General features: G+C 37.4%; 1 protein-coding gene across 2 annotated transcripts in view; it reads left to right on the top strand.

The window, feature by feature from the left end:
- CUL3 (cullin 3) overlaps positions 1-16,606 on the top strand; it is a 56,393-nt gene that overhangs the window by 21,717 nt on the left and 18,070 nt on the right. For both annotated transcript variants that reach the window (XM_044432723.1, XM_044432724.1), the window contains exons 3-8: positions 3,118-3,231; positions 6,348-6,508; positions 8,407-8,521; positions 9,342-9,570; positions 11,031-11,176; positions 15,951-16,127. In XM_044432723.1, coding sequence (XP_044288658.1) covers positions 3,118-3,231; positions 6,348-6,508; positions 8,407-8,521; positions 9,342-9,570; positions 11,031-11,176; positions 15,951-16,127 — 942 coding nt within the window. The remainder of the gene's footprint in view (positions 1-3,117; positions 3,232-6,347; positions 6,509-8,406; positions 8,522-9,341; positions 9,571-11,030; positions 11,177-15,950; positions 16,128-16,606) is intronic.

Raw genomic sequence — 16,606 nt, 5'->3', positions numbered from 1 at the left:
ATTCTTCTCATTCCTCAAGTATGAATGATGACATCTGAACTTAAAACAGGGAAAAAACCAAAATGAAAGCTGATGAGGACAGTGACTGTTCTCTAAGTTGAATTTGTCAGAGAGCAAAGTGTATCGGGCATTGAGAAACCTTTATTGGCATGATCAGTTCATAATACTAAATCATCATTTGAAAGATGAGCACCATAGAGATTGGGCTTATGTTACCCTCCCTCCCCCTGTATCTGACATAAGGTGGCCTCCCATCAAGAACTGTGTCCTACTGTGTTATATAAGTTACATGTTTTGATTATATTTGAACCAGGTCCAAATATCTGCACATTTGAAATCTTAAAAGTGGTTCAGGCAACACACTTTAATTTTCAAACTATAGCAAATTAAACTATAGTCTAGAAAAAGAACAGGTGCCGACAAGTGCCCCGTGAAATACAAATCAAGTGATCCATATGAAAACTCCTTCCCTGTAAGTTGCAAAGTTATGTGAACTTGAAATGGTAACAAAAATTCATCCCTTCAGTTACTGCAGCATAGACACAATGAAGTAAGTGATAACTTTTCCTTTCCCTCTGCCCCTCTGATAATTTTAGACTTCTGCTAAATGGTCAATCCTGCATGGCCACTTTAGCTGAAAAACTGAATATTTCAAAACTTTGTTTCCATGACTTGGAAAGAAACTTGTCACAACCATATTGCACATACAATTGTAATGTAGATGGAGAGAAGCTGACACTTAATTGTTATAACTAGTATAGTGCTGGAAACCTGTGACTCCATAATACTTGTGCTTGCTGCTCCAAATCTGAATACCAAACCCCATCAGTATATCTAATTAATTTTTAAAATTTATTTATGGCAGCCTGCTGTCCAATTTAGGGGTCTCTGGGCAGTGACTTCAAGTCACTAGTCCAGAATTCTAGGGTTGCCCTATTCCATAATGAGGTGGGATGCATAAGACCAGCCATTCATAATGCCCTGTTAGCAGCCCCATTCTGGCTGGGGAGCAAGTCACATGGTCTCTGCATCAGAATCACCGGGATTTTGAGGGTGGCTACAGGGAATGGAGAACCACGTAAACAGCCATAGCAGGCTGTATGAAGTCCCTGGGCTGAGTGTTTCTGTTAAAGCCCATGTCTACTTACGCAAATGAAGTATACAATATTGGCACATAGTTAAAAAATCACAGCATTTGTCTACATATCTGTTACAGAGTTATATTAATTACACAAAACCATTAGTTATAATTGTAAAATAATGAAGTTCTAAGTTGTCACTACTTTGAGTGGGATTTGTCACATGCCCTTCTACCCAAAATGATAACCCTGTGACTGTAGGGTTATCTGTCTCTCCCTGAAAGCCAGTGTGGTGTAGTGGTTAAGAGCATGGGACTGGGACTCAGACGTTCTGGGTTCTAGTCCCCGCTCAGCCCATGGAGCCAACTGGGTGACTTTGGGCCAGTCACAGACTCTCAGCCCAACCTACCCCACAGGGTTGTTGTGGGGGTAAGATGGAGGAGGAGATGTAAGCTGCCTTGAGCCCTTTGTAGATATAAATCGAAAAATACATGCATACATACTGTAACTGCTTGGCACTTAAGCAGCATAATACACCTGAACATGGATGAGCAACCTGTGGACACTCAGCATATTCAATTCCTCTTTTACCTTTTTGTGATTGGGTAAGCAAGCCAAGAAAACAAGAGCTTTTTATAAGGTCCAAACCAAGGATTATGGTTTGTTTGATGATGATCATTCATTGTTTTCAATGAGGACCTTGACATCTAACGAGTTGTAAGCTGTCCATAGTGTGTTTGCAGGTGGCTGATAAGGCCGATATGGGCACGGAATGTTCTGCCACATGTCGGGCAGACGTGTGGGCACCACTGTTGCAACATTTGCAACTCTGGCTTTACGGAATGCTTGCTTCTCTTGTGCTATGGTTGTCCTCTGGTTTATTTATTTATTTATTAAAAGCTTTTCTATCCTGTCCCCTGCAAATGTCTTGGGATGGCTTACAATAAGTAGAATAAAACAAACCCCACACCATCCAACCATTAATATACCAAGACCCCAGTTAAAATCAATTAAACATTAAAATAGGAAAATAAAAAGGGGTTTGCCTGATGCTAAAAAGAATATAATGTCAGCGCCAGGTGAACCTCTCTGGGAAGCGTATTTCATAGTTGGAGCGGCACAGCAGAGAAGGGCCTCCTCTAGGTACTCTCCCTCCTAATCTCCTTCAAGGAGGGCTCCTGGAGCAGGGCCTCTGCCTCAGATCTCAAGGGGCAGAAGGGCAGATAGGGAAGAAGGTGCTCCTTCAGGAATCCCAGACCCAAGCCATTTAGGGCTTTATAGGTCCAAAGCAGCACCTTAAATTGGTAGCCAGTGTAACCAGTAGAGGACTGGCATTATATGTGAAAACCAGCCAGTCCCCATTAACATCCTGGTATCTCTATTCTGAAACAATTGGTTTATTGTACCCCAGACAAGTCAGGGTCTTAAACTAGTTTTAAACCAGGGTTTATGTTATGAATCCCTGCTTGTCTGGGAACAATACATCATAACCCTATGTTTAGATATCATGCAAAACTCCTGCTTTTCTAATTTTTATCTACCTTTGCAAAGGGAAAAAAGAAGCAGGAGTGTGCTGCACATTCGCTTTCTGGTTTAATTATCCATAAATTGTAGTTTCATAACATGTAAATGCAATCTCTCACTTGTAAGTTTAAAAAGTGGCCTGTTTAGACTCATAGCACTTTTTGGATATATTTTCAAATATTTCTGGGAAAAATACCTTTATTTTAAGCATGCCTGAAAAATAGGAACAATTTAAAAAGTTTGTTTTTAAATTTATAGTCTCGTGTGTCAGGTTTCATCTACCAATAATACTGAATTTTCTATTTTTCTTTTTACATGTAATGAATTGTGGAAACTTTTGTGCATTTGAACTGTAGATGAAGTTCAACAAGTGTGGTAATAGTTATTTTAGGTATTGCTGTAACAGTAGCACAGCAGTACAAGTGTGGCAGAAACTTAAAAGGAAGTTGAATTTTCAATTATCTGTATTAAAGAAGTGAATTGTGATTTACTGAAACATTCTGTTCTGTTACAGGTGCGAGAAGATGTGTTAAACTCATTAAATAATAACTTCCTTCAAACGTTAAACCAAGCATGGAATGATCACCAGACTGCTATGGTGATGATTAGAGACATTCTGATGTATATGGTAGGTAACATCTGAGGTTCTTATTACTTCATAAGTTGAAGTATTCAGTCTTAAGGAAAAGAAATATTTTATACTGTTAGAAAAGCTAGATATAAAGTGTTAAAAGTGGTAATTTATATAAAAATAGAATGAGCACCACATAATGAGAAGGCAAAACATGCTGGAGAAGACAATCATGCTAGGAAAAGTTAAAGGGAGAAGAACACCAAATAGGAGATGGGTTGTTTCCATAAAAAAAGCTGCAGCTTGAATTTAGAAGAGCTCAGCAAATGTGTCATGGATAGGACATTTTAGAAAGCTTTCACTGATGAGGTTGCCATAAGTTGGAGATGATTTGAGAGCACATAACAACCATGGAATGAACACACACAATACTGATATAGCTTGTTAAAGATACAGTCTGTCTGGCATCTGCTTTCCCTCCTGAACAATTTTACCAGGAAATGTTCTATTGGGAAGCTGAATTTGAAAGAAGCGTTATAATATATATGAAAAATGGGTGCTACTTCTCATAAGGGGGGGGAGAGAGAGAGAGAGAGAGAGAGAGAGAATTCATATTCATTCTCATAGAGAATATCGATACAGATTTCTGTGTGCATCAGGTGGCACATTTATATGTAAGAAAGGGAATAAGTTTAATAAAGAATGATCAGATCATGAATTATCATGACCAATTTTACATGTAATGATGAACCACTGTGGGTGAATTTCACTGCAGGACTTTTTGTTACGGTGGCAGTTGCCAGTTTAAATATTTGAGCTAGGGCAGGAGCATGGCAAAGCTTTTCATTACATGGGTACCTGGCAAGGGTGGATTGTTGAGCTTAGGTTAACAAGGCATTGTGAATTCATAGGTTGTTTAGAGTTGTAGGTGCCTTGTTTACCACCACAGCAGCCCACCTTCATGAATTTGCATGTGATTAGAAGCTGTGATATGTCTTGCCCATAGGTCAAATATATGTTTCTGTGTATGTGTGTTTTCCATTTTATTTTGGACTGCTGATATGCTTCTGTGCTGAATAATAGAAATTGCAATTATGGTTTTGTTCTTTTGAATTGATTAGTGTGTGTTCTTTTTAAATAATGTGTGTGTCTTTTAAACCTTTGCTAACTGCCCAAATAGCCTCGGCTATTGGGCGATATAAAAATTAAATAAATAAATATTCAAAATGGCAGCCGCCAGTATAATGAGAAGCTCCATGGGAAAGTATACCCACAATAGCAGCTTCTTGTGTACAAACTAGAGCTGATTGTATGGGAATAGGCATGTTACCTAACTAAATATATTGGAAAGGTTCTTGGCAACTGTGACTTTTGTTTTGATAGATTCAACTTTTGCCCTACACCCTGTATCATTTGGGCTGTGATACTGTGTTGTCTCTTGCTCCATGTTATGTATTTTCATATACCACACTGAGGCAACCTGCAGTCCTATATCTAATTGACAGATCCTCTGCGTGTAGTCCATTTTGACCTCTGGCAAGATCCATCTGTCCCTTCCCTTGCATCTCACTGGAGAGGAAGGAAAAGGGAAAGACAGAAGGGCAGAGAGTGAAAGGCAAAATGGGGAATCCACCTGACTCCAGTTCTTATTCTATCTACCAGTGGTGTGCAGCCTCTGACAGATTATTTTTAAGGGAATGTGGCCCTCAACAGAAAAAAAAATGATTACATGTTTGATCCCCATAAATGTTTAGGACTGTGTGAGTTTGTGTAATCTGATAAATGAGAATTAAAGAACATTTAAATGTTATCCTGAGTACTCCACTGATTATGCAAGTAGCATAATACCAATATTTGAATTATTTATTTACTTACTTACTTACACATGTTTATAAGCTGCCTATAATTGCTGAGGCTTTCCTAGGCGGCTTACAATGTAAAACATACCAAGAGTAAAAACACATTAAAAATCCATTAAAACATAATAAATTAAACATCTATAAAAACAATTAAAAAGGGCCACAGCGTACAGACTAAGTGTTAAAAAATTTCCTAAAAAGGTATGCCTTCGCCTGGCACTGAAAAGAAAATAGAGATGGCGCCAGGCAAATTTCCCTTGGGAGGAAGTTCCAGAGATGGAACTTGGTATCATTCTGTGTAAATACTAGGATTTGTGTAACTTAAGCAATCTGATTAATGGACATACATGTACCACCAACTTTAATTATTCATGTCTTTGAAGTTGAGAAGTACTAAGTTATACAAAGTATAGTTTTTTGTGATCCCTGTACATAAATGTTAAATCTTTTTGATTTAACAATCAATCTTGTTTTGATTTAATTATTTAAATTTATTTAACAAGATTTAACCATCTTAATTTAGCAATCTTTTTGATCATTAAATGTGAATTTAATTAGCTTTACTTAATGGGGATATTTCTTAAGTAGTTCCTTTTTGCTCCATGCAGGTTAGTACTTAATATTCATATATTTACTGTATTTTTATACCAACCTTCCCCAGTGACCTTGTAATAACATGTATGGGGTACCAAAATGTTTTTATAGTACCCATACCTACAGAGACATTGACTATGGTAATTTCTTCTTAGCATCATACTATTTTCTTATGCTGTTTCACTAAGCTATAATTCAGGAGACAATTGGCCATGATAAGCAATCTGAACTGTACTCTTTGTCTTTGGGTGCAATCTTATGCATGTTTAAACAGAAAAATTTCTACAACTTGTAGTCCTACCCAGCATGTATGGATGGAATATGGTGGGAGTTGCAAGACATTTTCTGTCTAAATGTGCATAGGTTTGTGCCTTTAGTCTTTCAAATAACAAGTTTATGATTGTATTGATACTAATGTGTATGTGTGATATGGTGGCTGAAGGAGCTTAAATGATGGTGTGTCATGAGCTCAGTTTTTTGTTTTTTGTTTTTTTTTCCCCTTGATAATTATAAGGCAGTTGTTACACCATATATAGACTATTATCACTAACACAGTTACTGAACTTAAATTTTGGTATAAGTGATCTGGATGTTGGTCTTTTTGTGAGGCATGAATGGCTTTAACAAATGCAGTTCTAAGCAGTCTTTCTGATTAAACACTTGTATTGTCTAGTTATATTGAATATAAACCTTGTCATAATATCTTGACTTTATTTTTAGGACCGTGTGTATGTACAACAAAATAATGTGGAAAATGTCTACAATTTGGGATTAATCATCTTTCGAGATCAAGTTGTACGTTATGGGTGTATTAGGGATCATCTACGACAGACATTATTGGACATGATTGCAAGGGAACGGAAAGGGGAAGTTGTAGACAGGTAGGACCAAAAAAAAAAGAAAAAAAAAAAGAGCTGGAAAGAACTACCTTTGAAATTGTTCTTGTGAAATAGTTCTGGTGTTTGGTCCTGAATACATTTTGCTGCTATTGTGCTTGGTCTGTATTTGCAGGTTTTCCTCTAGTTAGTTTGAATTATAAGATTATATGTACTAGCTATGCATGTTTTCTTTTCTCATGACAGTAGACGGCTTTAACCCTTTAAGTGAGGGTGATCTGGCTTTGACATTTGTTACCCAATTGATTGCTAGGTTTGATTTGGCTGATCCAGCTGGCTAGACTGTTCATCCCTCACTGTTCCATGTGCATCCCTTCCAAGGGTATGCAATAGCTGTGCTCCCCTGCTAAAATCACCAAACAAGCTTTCAAAGTCCATTTATAGGAGAATGTAGGGTAGTCAAGCCTGTAAACAATTTGTCCTTACTGACCCATAGCAGGGTGTAGCTTCATTTGAGTGCTATAATTATTTGTTACTAATTTCAAGCTCAAAAGTTACCCAACTCTACATTGTTAAACAAACCCCGCATGCATGAATACAACTTATTTTATGTTTGATGTATTTTATATAATTACACATACATAGATACAAGCTTATACGCCTTGATAGCTAGAGGTTTGTAAAGGTAAACTATCTGTTGAGGAGGAACTATGAAATTAGTGGTGTGTTGTGCATGCACACAAACTTTCTTGAGGACACTGAGCAAGACTGCTTTCTTAAAGTTTAACTGTCCTGAAGTTTACAGAAGGAAAAGCTGGTACTTTGTGGGAAGAAAATAAATATCTGTGTTGTTTCCCTGCTGGGAAGCAATTTAAAAAAAAATCATGCATACACATAGTGTAAAGTTCTGGTAATTAGTGGTATAAAATATGATGCTGTGTTCGTGGTAATGGATTCATTTTAAGAGATTCATAAATAGAGGCATTACTATGTTTTTAGTAAATTATAAGTTCATGTTAAAGGAGGATTTAAAAAAAGATAATAGCTTTTAAAATTTGATCTAGCACTTTGATTTTAAAATAGTCATGCTATTCATAGTAATAGTGATTGATTTGATTTGTATCCTGCCTTTGTATAAAAAATGGCATTCAAGGTGTTTTACAGCCACAATTAAAACTGATTAAAACAGTACAAGAAAAGCATCAACATTACTGGGGCAGAGGTGTATTAAAAGCAGCACCTAACCCAACGGACACATTTAATAAGCCAAACAGTTTGGTGAATAAATCAATCTTTACTTCCAGTGTAAGGACAGCAGAGAGGGAATGAACCTAGCCTTCTTTGGGAGGGTATTCCACTGCCTAGGAGCAGCTACCAAAAAAGTCCCCCTCAGGTCAGCACCAAATGCAAATTTGTAGGTCTTGGAAAACTGTATAGCATTCTCTAATTGTTCATAGCATATGTGCTCAGCAGTTCCCTTAAATTTTGTAATGTAGGCCAGATTTATTATTCTTATATTGCCAATGAAACTGATGTTGATGAATAGTGCTACATCTAAAACTATCTAGTGGGTTCCTGGCATCTGAAATAATTGGGCTGCGGATTTTTTGATTCTCAATTCAGTCACTTCAGCTACTGCACTCCCTCAGCTCCATACATTGTGGCAACTAGAAATTGCAGCCATCAGATACAGCTCTTGTAGCTTGCATCATGGCATCTTTGTGTTCTGCTAATTCTAATTAATGAATTGCTTGTCTACAGTCTGCAAAAGGCCCACCCAGAGAATAATAGTGAGGAATTTTCTCTCTGCTGTTCCAGTTGCTGAGTTCACTGGGAGGCACACCTATTGATGCTGAATACTATAGGTATCTCTTGCTGAATAGCTTTGCAAAATACATTTCAGCTAAAATCTAATCTGTAGATCTGTATTAATATTTTGACAGAGGAGCAATAAGAAATGCTTGTCAGATGCTAATGATTCTAGGCCTTGAAGGAAGATCAGTCTATGAAGAAGACTTTGAAGCTCCATTTTTAGAGATGTCAGCCGAATTCTTTCAGGTACAATGTAGTTGTCAAGTGTGTGTAGGATGCAACTGCACTGCTGTTCGTTATATCATTTTAATAATTTTTAGAGTACTTGAAACAATATTTTGTTTAAACTCTGCAATCCATTCTTTTGCCAAAATACTGAACTTTATGTTTAAAGATTAATTATGCTAAAACCTAGGCAAAAATTAAAATGAATTGCTTTATCAGAAAATGTTATCTATATATGAATTGCATTCATTGTGCTTTTATCTGAAAATATGAAGACACTTTATGAATCAGAAATGTTTTGTTCCTAATGTTTTCACTCCCCATTCCTTGCAGTTGCCTTCTCTTTCCTTCTTACCAACATGCAAGTTTAGGTGGTTCCCTAGAAAGATTTTCATAAAGAACTAAAGGTTACCCCTGGAAATATCAGTGCAGAGTGCATAATGGCGGTGGGCTTCAATCCCAGACAATAAACAAACTTATTTATTTACAATTTTATATATTGGGTTCTAAATTAGTAAGTTTCACTCAGGGAAAAGAAATATTAGTGAGATATGCTGTAGCATATTAAGTAATAGCCTGAACTACTAATTGGGAAGATTAAGATTGGGTTAAGATTGGGTTAAGATGTTGCCTGTACTGGAAGCATGAAGAGACCATATTTTCCTCAGCTACTGTAATGTATGGATATTAATGTAGGGTTGTAGTAAAAGTTAGAGTAAGGCTATGGTGATGGTTTGGATTAAATATTATTAGTGAAGGGGAAATTTCATACTATATTTTGTTCTTTCAGTGAATGTTTCTTTAGTGTTACATGGTATGCCTCTGTCTTACTCCATTACAGATGGAAAGCCAGAAATTCTTAGCAGAAAATAGTGCTTCAGTTTATATAAAGAAAGTAGAAGCTAGAATTAATGAAGAAATAGAACGTGTGATGCACTGCCTTGATAAATCAACTGAAGAGCCAATTGTGAAAGTTGTTGAGCGGGAACTTATTTCCAAGCATATGAAGACTATAGTGGAAATGGAGAACTCTGGTCTGGTTCATATGCTGAAAAATGGAAAAACAGAAGGTAAGCTGGATGTTGGCAACTGCAGTGCTGTTGATGTTGCATATAAACAGCGAAGAGGACTTCACTATTCAGCTTTGGTTGTATTCAGAGATTGCAAGCATGAAGCACTTGTGCTTTCTGTTCCTTTAGATCTTCATTTTGTCTAAATGATGCCTTGAAAGATTAATTGATGGTGATTACAGATACAGAGATACAAATGGAGCTGCAGATACCACCTGTGCTACATGCAAAGCTTTTGTAACCGATGTTGATTTAATTTTAAAAAAATACACTCTTTTCCTGATTGATGTTTTCTAATGTAAATTTATTACATTATAGGGTTCCACCAGCAGATTAGAATTTGTGTGTTCTGTGTAGTAAGAAAATGTGATTTAGCAAAATTTGCCAAAGTTCTGCATTCCATTTCTTTCTAACTCAAGCCCATTTCAGACTAAAAACTTTGTTTTTCCTTTTCACTCAAACATTTGTGTGTATGTTTGCATAAAAAAGAATTTTCTTGAGTTTTGGCTGAAAATATTCTCCAATTTTGTAAATATTTGCACTGAATGCATTTTTCTTCCATTGATTAAAGCATATTTTGCCAATTTTTAAGTTGAAGACATTTTAACACATTCTTTTAGTCTGTGAATAACATTGCAAGCCCAGAAATGGACAGACTTCCAACTACAGATGGTGAGAAGTACATGTTTGATTCAGAAGGTGTAAACTGGGTATAAATTTGGATTAAAAATTAACTGGAAGGAATTTCTCATATATGTACAAAAAATCTTGTTCTATCTTTTTGCCGCTGCAATGGAATAACAAACTTCCCATTCATTTAATTGATGACATGGTTCCTCAGAATCATTCTTGAATCATTTGCTTCATATAATGATGATAATGAAATACTGTACAGAGATGCTTCATGGGGTTGCAGCCCATCTTTACAGACTGTTATATGTTTAAAAACAGTTAGATTTTTGAGGTCAAAACCAAGTATTATTATATAGGGCTTACTCTGCATGACAGTTTGGTTAAACTGACTGTCAGTTTGGTTCATTCCCTGCAGCAGAGCAATAAAAATCATGAATCTGCCAAACAGATAGGAATAGAAGATGTAGAACTCAAAGTCATTTGTGGTATCAGCCAAATTCCAGCTAAAAAAATAATCTCTTAGTAATCTTAGGCTGGCACAGCAGATATTTTACACTAAGAAACTATATTATTCTAATATTTAAAAATGCTACTTCCCTCATCAAAAAAAGTAAGGGAAAATCTGACAAGGGGTAATGCTCTTTGCAGATCTTTCATGTTTGCTCAGTCAGAATAAAAGGATGGAAAGCTTCACACTAAAACTCCATTGAAGTAAGATTTTACAAAAAAAAGGGAAAATATTCTGCTCATCTTTTGTCTTATAACAGAAATAACATATTGGCAGTATATTATACAATGAGATTTATAAATATTTTTCTCCATTCTAGATCTTGCTTGCATGTACAAGTTGTTCAGCCGTGTGCCGAATGGTCTAAAGACTATGTGTGAGTGTATGAGCTCCTACTTGCGAGAGCAAGGTAAAGCACTTGTATCTGAAGAAGGAGAAGGAAAGAACCCAGTTGACTATATTCAGGTAGCTAAAACTTTAAATCTACTCATTTTTTCCATGTCAAATCCAAGAAATCCCTTTATTGAGAGCAACTGAAATGTTCAGGAGAAAAAATTTCCATACCAGTTATGAAGAAAATGAAAGTATTGGGAATCTTTTCAACTATGCCATGTACCATGTTATAAACTTAAACCTGAATTTCTCTTCTCCAGTGGAAGACAGCTAGAATGGGGGAATAGCTTCACTTCTGCAGCCATGAAGGAAAGTTCATAATCTTATTTCTGGACAATGGTGTCCTCTTCTCTCAAAGCCCAGGTGGCTTCCTGCTTTTTCACAGACAGGCAGATTCTGTTATTGCTCCAATTTGCCCTCCTCTAACGCGCCCCCCCCCACACACACACTCATGAAGTGGAGATCCTCCTACTTCTAGTAGGACAGGTAGAATAGAGAGAGATTCCACTAACCCCTGCTGTCCATTTGATTGTTCTACTCTGGCATACAGGCTGGCTGACTTGAAAGGGAGAGGGAATGTTCCTCTATGGTGCCATTGTTCCTAGCCTGACCAACTTCTGTGGGCAGTCTCAGTGTGGCCCATGCTCCCACTACAGAGGAATCATTTCATAAATACATGTGCTGATATAGTGCTATTACTTCAGCACCCATTGTCCTTCCTCTACAACCCTTTTGTACAGCATATGTAAAGATTTCATTGTGAAGAACATGTCTCCCCAGCTTTCTCAGAGGCACAATTCTTTAGCAGATATTGCAGCAAGGAGAGGGAAAACCTTTCTGAGATGTTCAAATGCAGTCCTGATTTCCATCCAAACTTGTTGGGTAGCTTAGGTGCCACCTAATCCCGCATCTGTTAGGAGACTTTTGATTAGTGTTGCACATACTACAGAGTAGGGAATAAGCACTGCTACAAGAGCCTCTGTAGAGCCTTCTTTCCAAAGCATTGGGAATGCTGCAGGCCTAATAAGTCATCTTTCTTGGTTGAATAGAAGATCTCACTTCAGAAACCATTGTCAGTATTTGCCCATCCTTCATCACTGGCTTATGATAGAACAGAAAGAGAGAGAATCAGGCCTCTTCTCCCACAGAACTTCATTTACCTGAATCCTTTAAAGTCAAATCTGCACCCCCCCCCCCAAGATTCCTTTACTTCAGTTTATCCCAGGTGTGTAGACTAGTTCTATAAAGAGATCTTCTGCCCTTTGATACTTCTCCCAAACCTTCTAGCTATAAGGCTTCTCTTCAAATTCTTGAACTTGAAGAATGGTGAACTTTCAGAGAGTTAAAAGAGAAGAAGAAGAAAAACAAGCCCAGAATAGACCTTCCTCTTTCATGATGCTTTTCATATGGCAGGTAGAAATCCCATCTCTCTTTCAGACAAGGACCAATCAGTTGCCCTGGCCACTTCTGCTAAAACATTGAATATTTAGTTGAATACCTTGGCATTTCCTTCCTCCATTTCCTCCTTTAGTACTTTTCCCAGAAAGCTTCAGCATTCTCTATGGAGAATGATCCAAGCCTTTTTACCTTTTTGTGACAGACTCCAAGAAAACATGATGACATGCCCAGGTGGATTCCCCCACTCTATCCTTCACATCCAGAATGCTCTTACCAGATGTGTTTCTGATAGATCAGCATGACAGAAGTCTGGAAGCTGTCCTGTGCAGAATGTTTCAAGGCAACTTTCATGGCTCTAAGGGTCTCCAGTAGGGTCTTGGTGATGGCATGTGCCACTTTGAACTGGCTGAGTGCGTTGTTAGAAAATGCTTTCATGTACAAAGACACCACATATGTGCTGCAGAAGGTCTTCCTGTATGCAGATTTTCTGATGGATGCCTTATTAAAATACGCTGCTTGAGACTAGATTGCTATCCCAAAGTGTTATAGCCAGAAGACACTTCTAACTGCACAGTTGTGAGATTGAAACCAGGTCAAAGGCAAAACTGTCCAGAGTCATAATCACCAAGGATGTCTTTTTTTAAGGATCCTCTGGTGGAAATGAAGGATATGAAAAAGTTTTTGCTTGAGTAAGTCTGCCAGATAACCATAAACATTTAAGTCAAAATGGCAGTGCAAGCAGAAGATTAAGCCGACTATCCAACATGTCAAGAAGAAACCTGATAAAACATGTTTATTTCCAGTTTCTAATCAATGCACAGCCTTCGGGATTTGGAATTTGCAGTTGTTTAGACAGGTTCCGTGTCTAATAGTTAGATCCTGGTGATAATAAAAAGGGATTATACTATGGAATGCCCCAAAGCCTAAAGGGACAGGTTCCTCCCTGTCCAAATCTCTCCCAGTACTTGCAAACATAGCACACTTTTTCAAACAATTTGCCATCTTTTGCAAAAAGAGACCTTTGAACTTGTAACCTTCCAAGACCAATGATCCAGGTTATTTTCTATCATCTTCAGTATCCTGAAGAGTGGGTCATGCGGACTACTTAAACACCTTAAATAGGGGGTGGGGGTGTCTACCTTAAACAAGGAGATGCCTGGCATCTTTTGTCTTACAGAAGCTACTCACACAACCCTATCAGGTCAAGACATGACAAGTTAGTAAATTAATGGGTAAACCAACTCCAGCTTTGCACTGTTTCCTTTGGCTTCTTGTTAACATCAGATAGCCTGGCAATGGCAGTGTGATCACTCAGGCCAAAGGCCATGCCCGCACAATTCTCTAGTCTGCTTTCAGTCTCATAACCAGTGTTCTCAGGTCATTGACCAGATGATTTCTACACTACAACAGGATTTTTCCATCCCCCCTAAGATCACTTTAGATCCATCAGAGGTTGTACTTCATCTGAAGTGATACTTTATAAAGTGATGCAGTCTCCGTTTTCCCATTGGCAAACCTTGGTGAGGATTCTGAGAGGTGTCTGGGACAAATCCATCTATTGTCTTCAAATTGCTGAGCATGCTAATCACCTGCCTTGCTCTTATTCTTTGAGCATTTTTTCATTCATGTTATTAGCTTCAGATCACTGGCAGCCTGAATTTGATGATTCTGTTTCTGTTCAAGGTATGGAAGTAATTCAGATGTTGGCCTTCCTCAACATGTATACACTAGAAAATTATCTTTCATGAACCCAGTTAACGTGATTCTGATAGTGGATGCCACTCTGACAGCTAGAGTGTCCAATGCCTTGGGATCATAGGCCCAAAGACAGTGATCCACAAACGAGCATGGAAGGAGTGTATTCTTTTAAACTCAGTCTAGTCTCACTCCATTTTGCTTTTGTACTGTGAAGGAAACTTACATTTATCAATACTAATTGAAGGAGGCAACCTCCCTATTCTCTTGGGAGAGAATAAATCCCAAGTCCAACTTCCTGAGGGGTTTCTCAGTGTCCAGCTGGACTGGCCACTCAATCAAAGTTTAAACCCATTACAATGGACTCTAAATAATTCAGTATTCAGCAAAACTAATTTCCAGATTCAGAAAACCTATCTTGGATCTCTTTATGTCATTAGCCAACTGCCAACATCCAAGGTTGCTCTACAGCCATATCCCACTTTTCATTCTAAGGGACGGTTCAAATTTCCACAGAGATCGGGAGCTGATCCTTCCATCCTTTGCTCATATTTTACCTCAGCTCTTAAAAGAGACTGACAATACTTGGTCATTTGTAAAGCAGTGACATTTTTCAGCAACAGGACAAAACTTCACTGGCAACATAGTATACTATCTGTCTCTTTCAGCAAGTCAGTTCCTGGTCAGAGTTTCCACAGCTGATGTGTGTCTTGTTGGCAGAGACATGTTATTGCATCCTAAGAAACCTTCAGCTAGTATTCTTGCATATTAAGGATGGCCACCACTGAAGAGGCTTTCTGAGAAAGTGTTCCTTTGGAGGAGAGATATAAAGGGCAGCCTCTTGGTAATCTGTGTATAACTTCATTGAATACAGTAAGATAAACAGTTTTGCCTTAACCAAGGGTGTCTTTGGAAGGCATGTCCTGCAGAGTGCTTCACACCCCTAGGAAGAGTCACTGTCCTTGGTTTCCTGCTCAGGGATACATGGCTTTTTCAAATCCCCATACTAGAGAAAAACAAAAATTATCTATAATAAGTGAATGTCTGTTTCCTTTTAAATGAAGGAGGACAGCTAGGCCAACTCTTTGCAAATACATGCTTATATAGCCTTTTTATGCCATCCCCTTCCTCCTTTTTCTTCAGGGAAAAAATTACCTCCTTAAAGAAGCAAGTTATTTTTGACCCCTTTTTCTTCATTGTCTCATATACCACAAATGATTTTTAGTGAGCTTCCCTGACTTCAGGAGAAAAAGAAATCAAAACAAATACTTTTCTTTTACTGTAAAATGGTCCTTTTCCCCATTCTGATTAAATTAAATCAGAAGCTTCTGTTCAAGTCAATTTGGAATCCTTCATAAGTTAAGTTTTATTAAGTTAGTTACTTGGAGTTTCAAGTTTTGTTCTTTTTATTTTTATTTTTATATTTTGGTTGGAAGCATCAGAAGCTTCTCCTCCTCTAAAAGTAACATTAAAAGACTATTCTGAATTCTAAAGATATTTCTTCCCTACTAGCTGCCATCTTCCCCTGTGGAACATGAGATCACTAGTAACTACAGAAATTCCATTTCATTAAAATGGCTTGTTTGTTTGTTTAGACTATTGTCCAATAAAGTATTCTTAATTAACATGTAGTTAGGGATTTTGGCACATATAGCAAAAGGTCAGCAGTTGTATAAACTCAAAAAATAACAGTGGATGTGATTTTTTGTACATTTTATATTAGAAATCTGAAAATACGTTTTGTTTTTCTAAGGGTTTACTGGATTTGAAGAGTAGGTTTGACCGCTTCCTACAAGAATCTTTTAATAACGACAGACTTTTCAAACAAACTATTGCGGGCGACTTTGAGTACTTCCTCAATCTCAACTCTAGGTCTCCAGAGTATCTCTCATTATTTATTGATGACAAGTTGAAAAAAGGAGTAAAGGGAGTAAGTATACTTTCAATTACAACTATGCTAATATGTAGCAAAATATTAATTTAACCTATATTTCTGTGCACTAACTTGTAAAATATAATAAACATCATAGCAGATGTATACACTTTCTATATTTTGTTACAAAATTATTTACACCCTCATTAACCATATTGGTTTAACTAAAAAAAATACAAAAAAGTCACATAGCAAGCACTTGTTGCCTTTTATGGAACTACCGGTCTTTCAGATAGATTAACTTTCTTCAGCAAATATAGGAATCTTATTTATTGGATCAGTTTAAATGGTGAATGGAAGTCTCTAATTATGGATGCTTTGGTCAGAATTAGGTTGTGTTGATGTGGATGAAGGGAGCTTAACAGAATAGGCCCAAGTCAAAAATCAGTTGTAAGACCCACAAGAGAAATCTGTGGTGAAGGCAAGTCAGTGCTGGATAGAGCTAGAGTCAAAAGGAAGCAGAATGTGCAGGATTG

This window comes from Varanus komodoensis, unplaced genomic scaffold (genome assembly GCF_004798865.1).
Source record: "Varanus komodoensis strain SLA01 unplaced genomic scaffold, ASM479886v1 scaffold25, whole genome shotgun sequence".
Lineage (NCBI taxonomy): Eukaryota > Metazoa > Chordata > Lepidosauria > Squamata > Varanidae > Varanus > Varanus komodoensis.
This window is presented reverse-complemented; position numbering and strand designations above follow the sequence as displayed.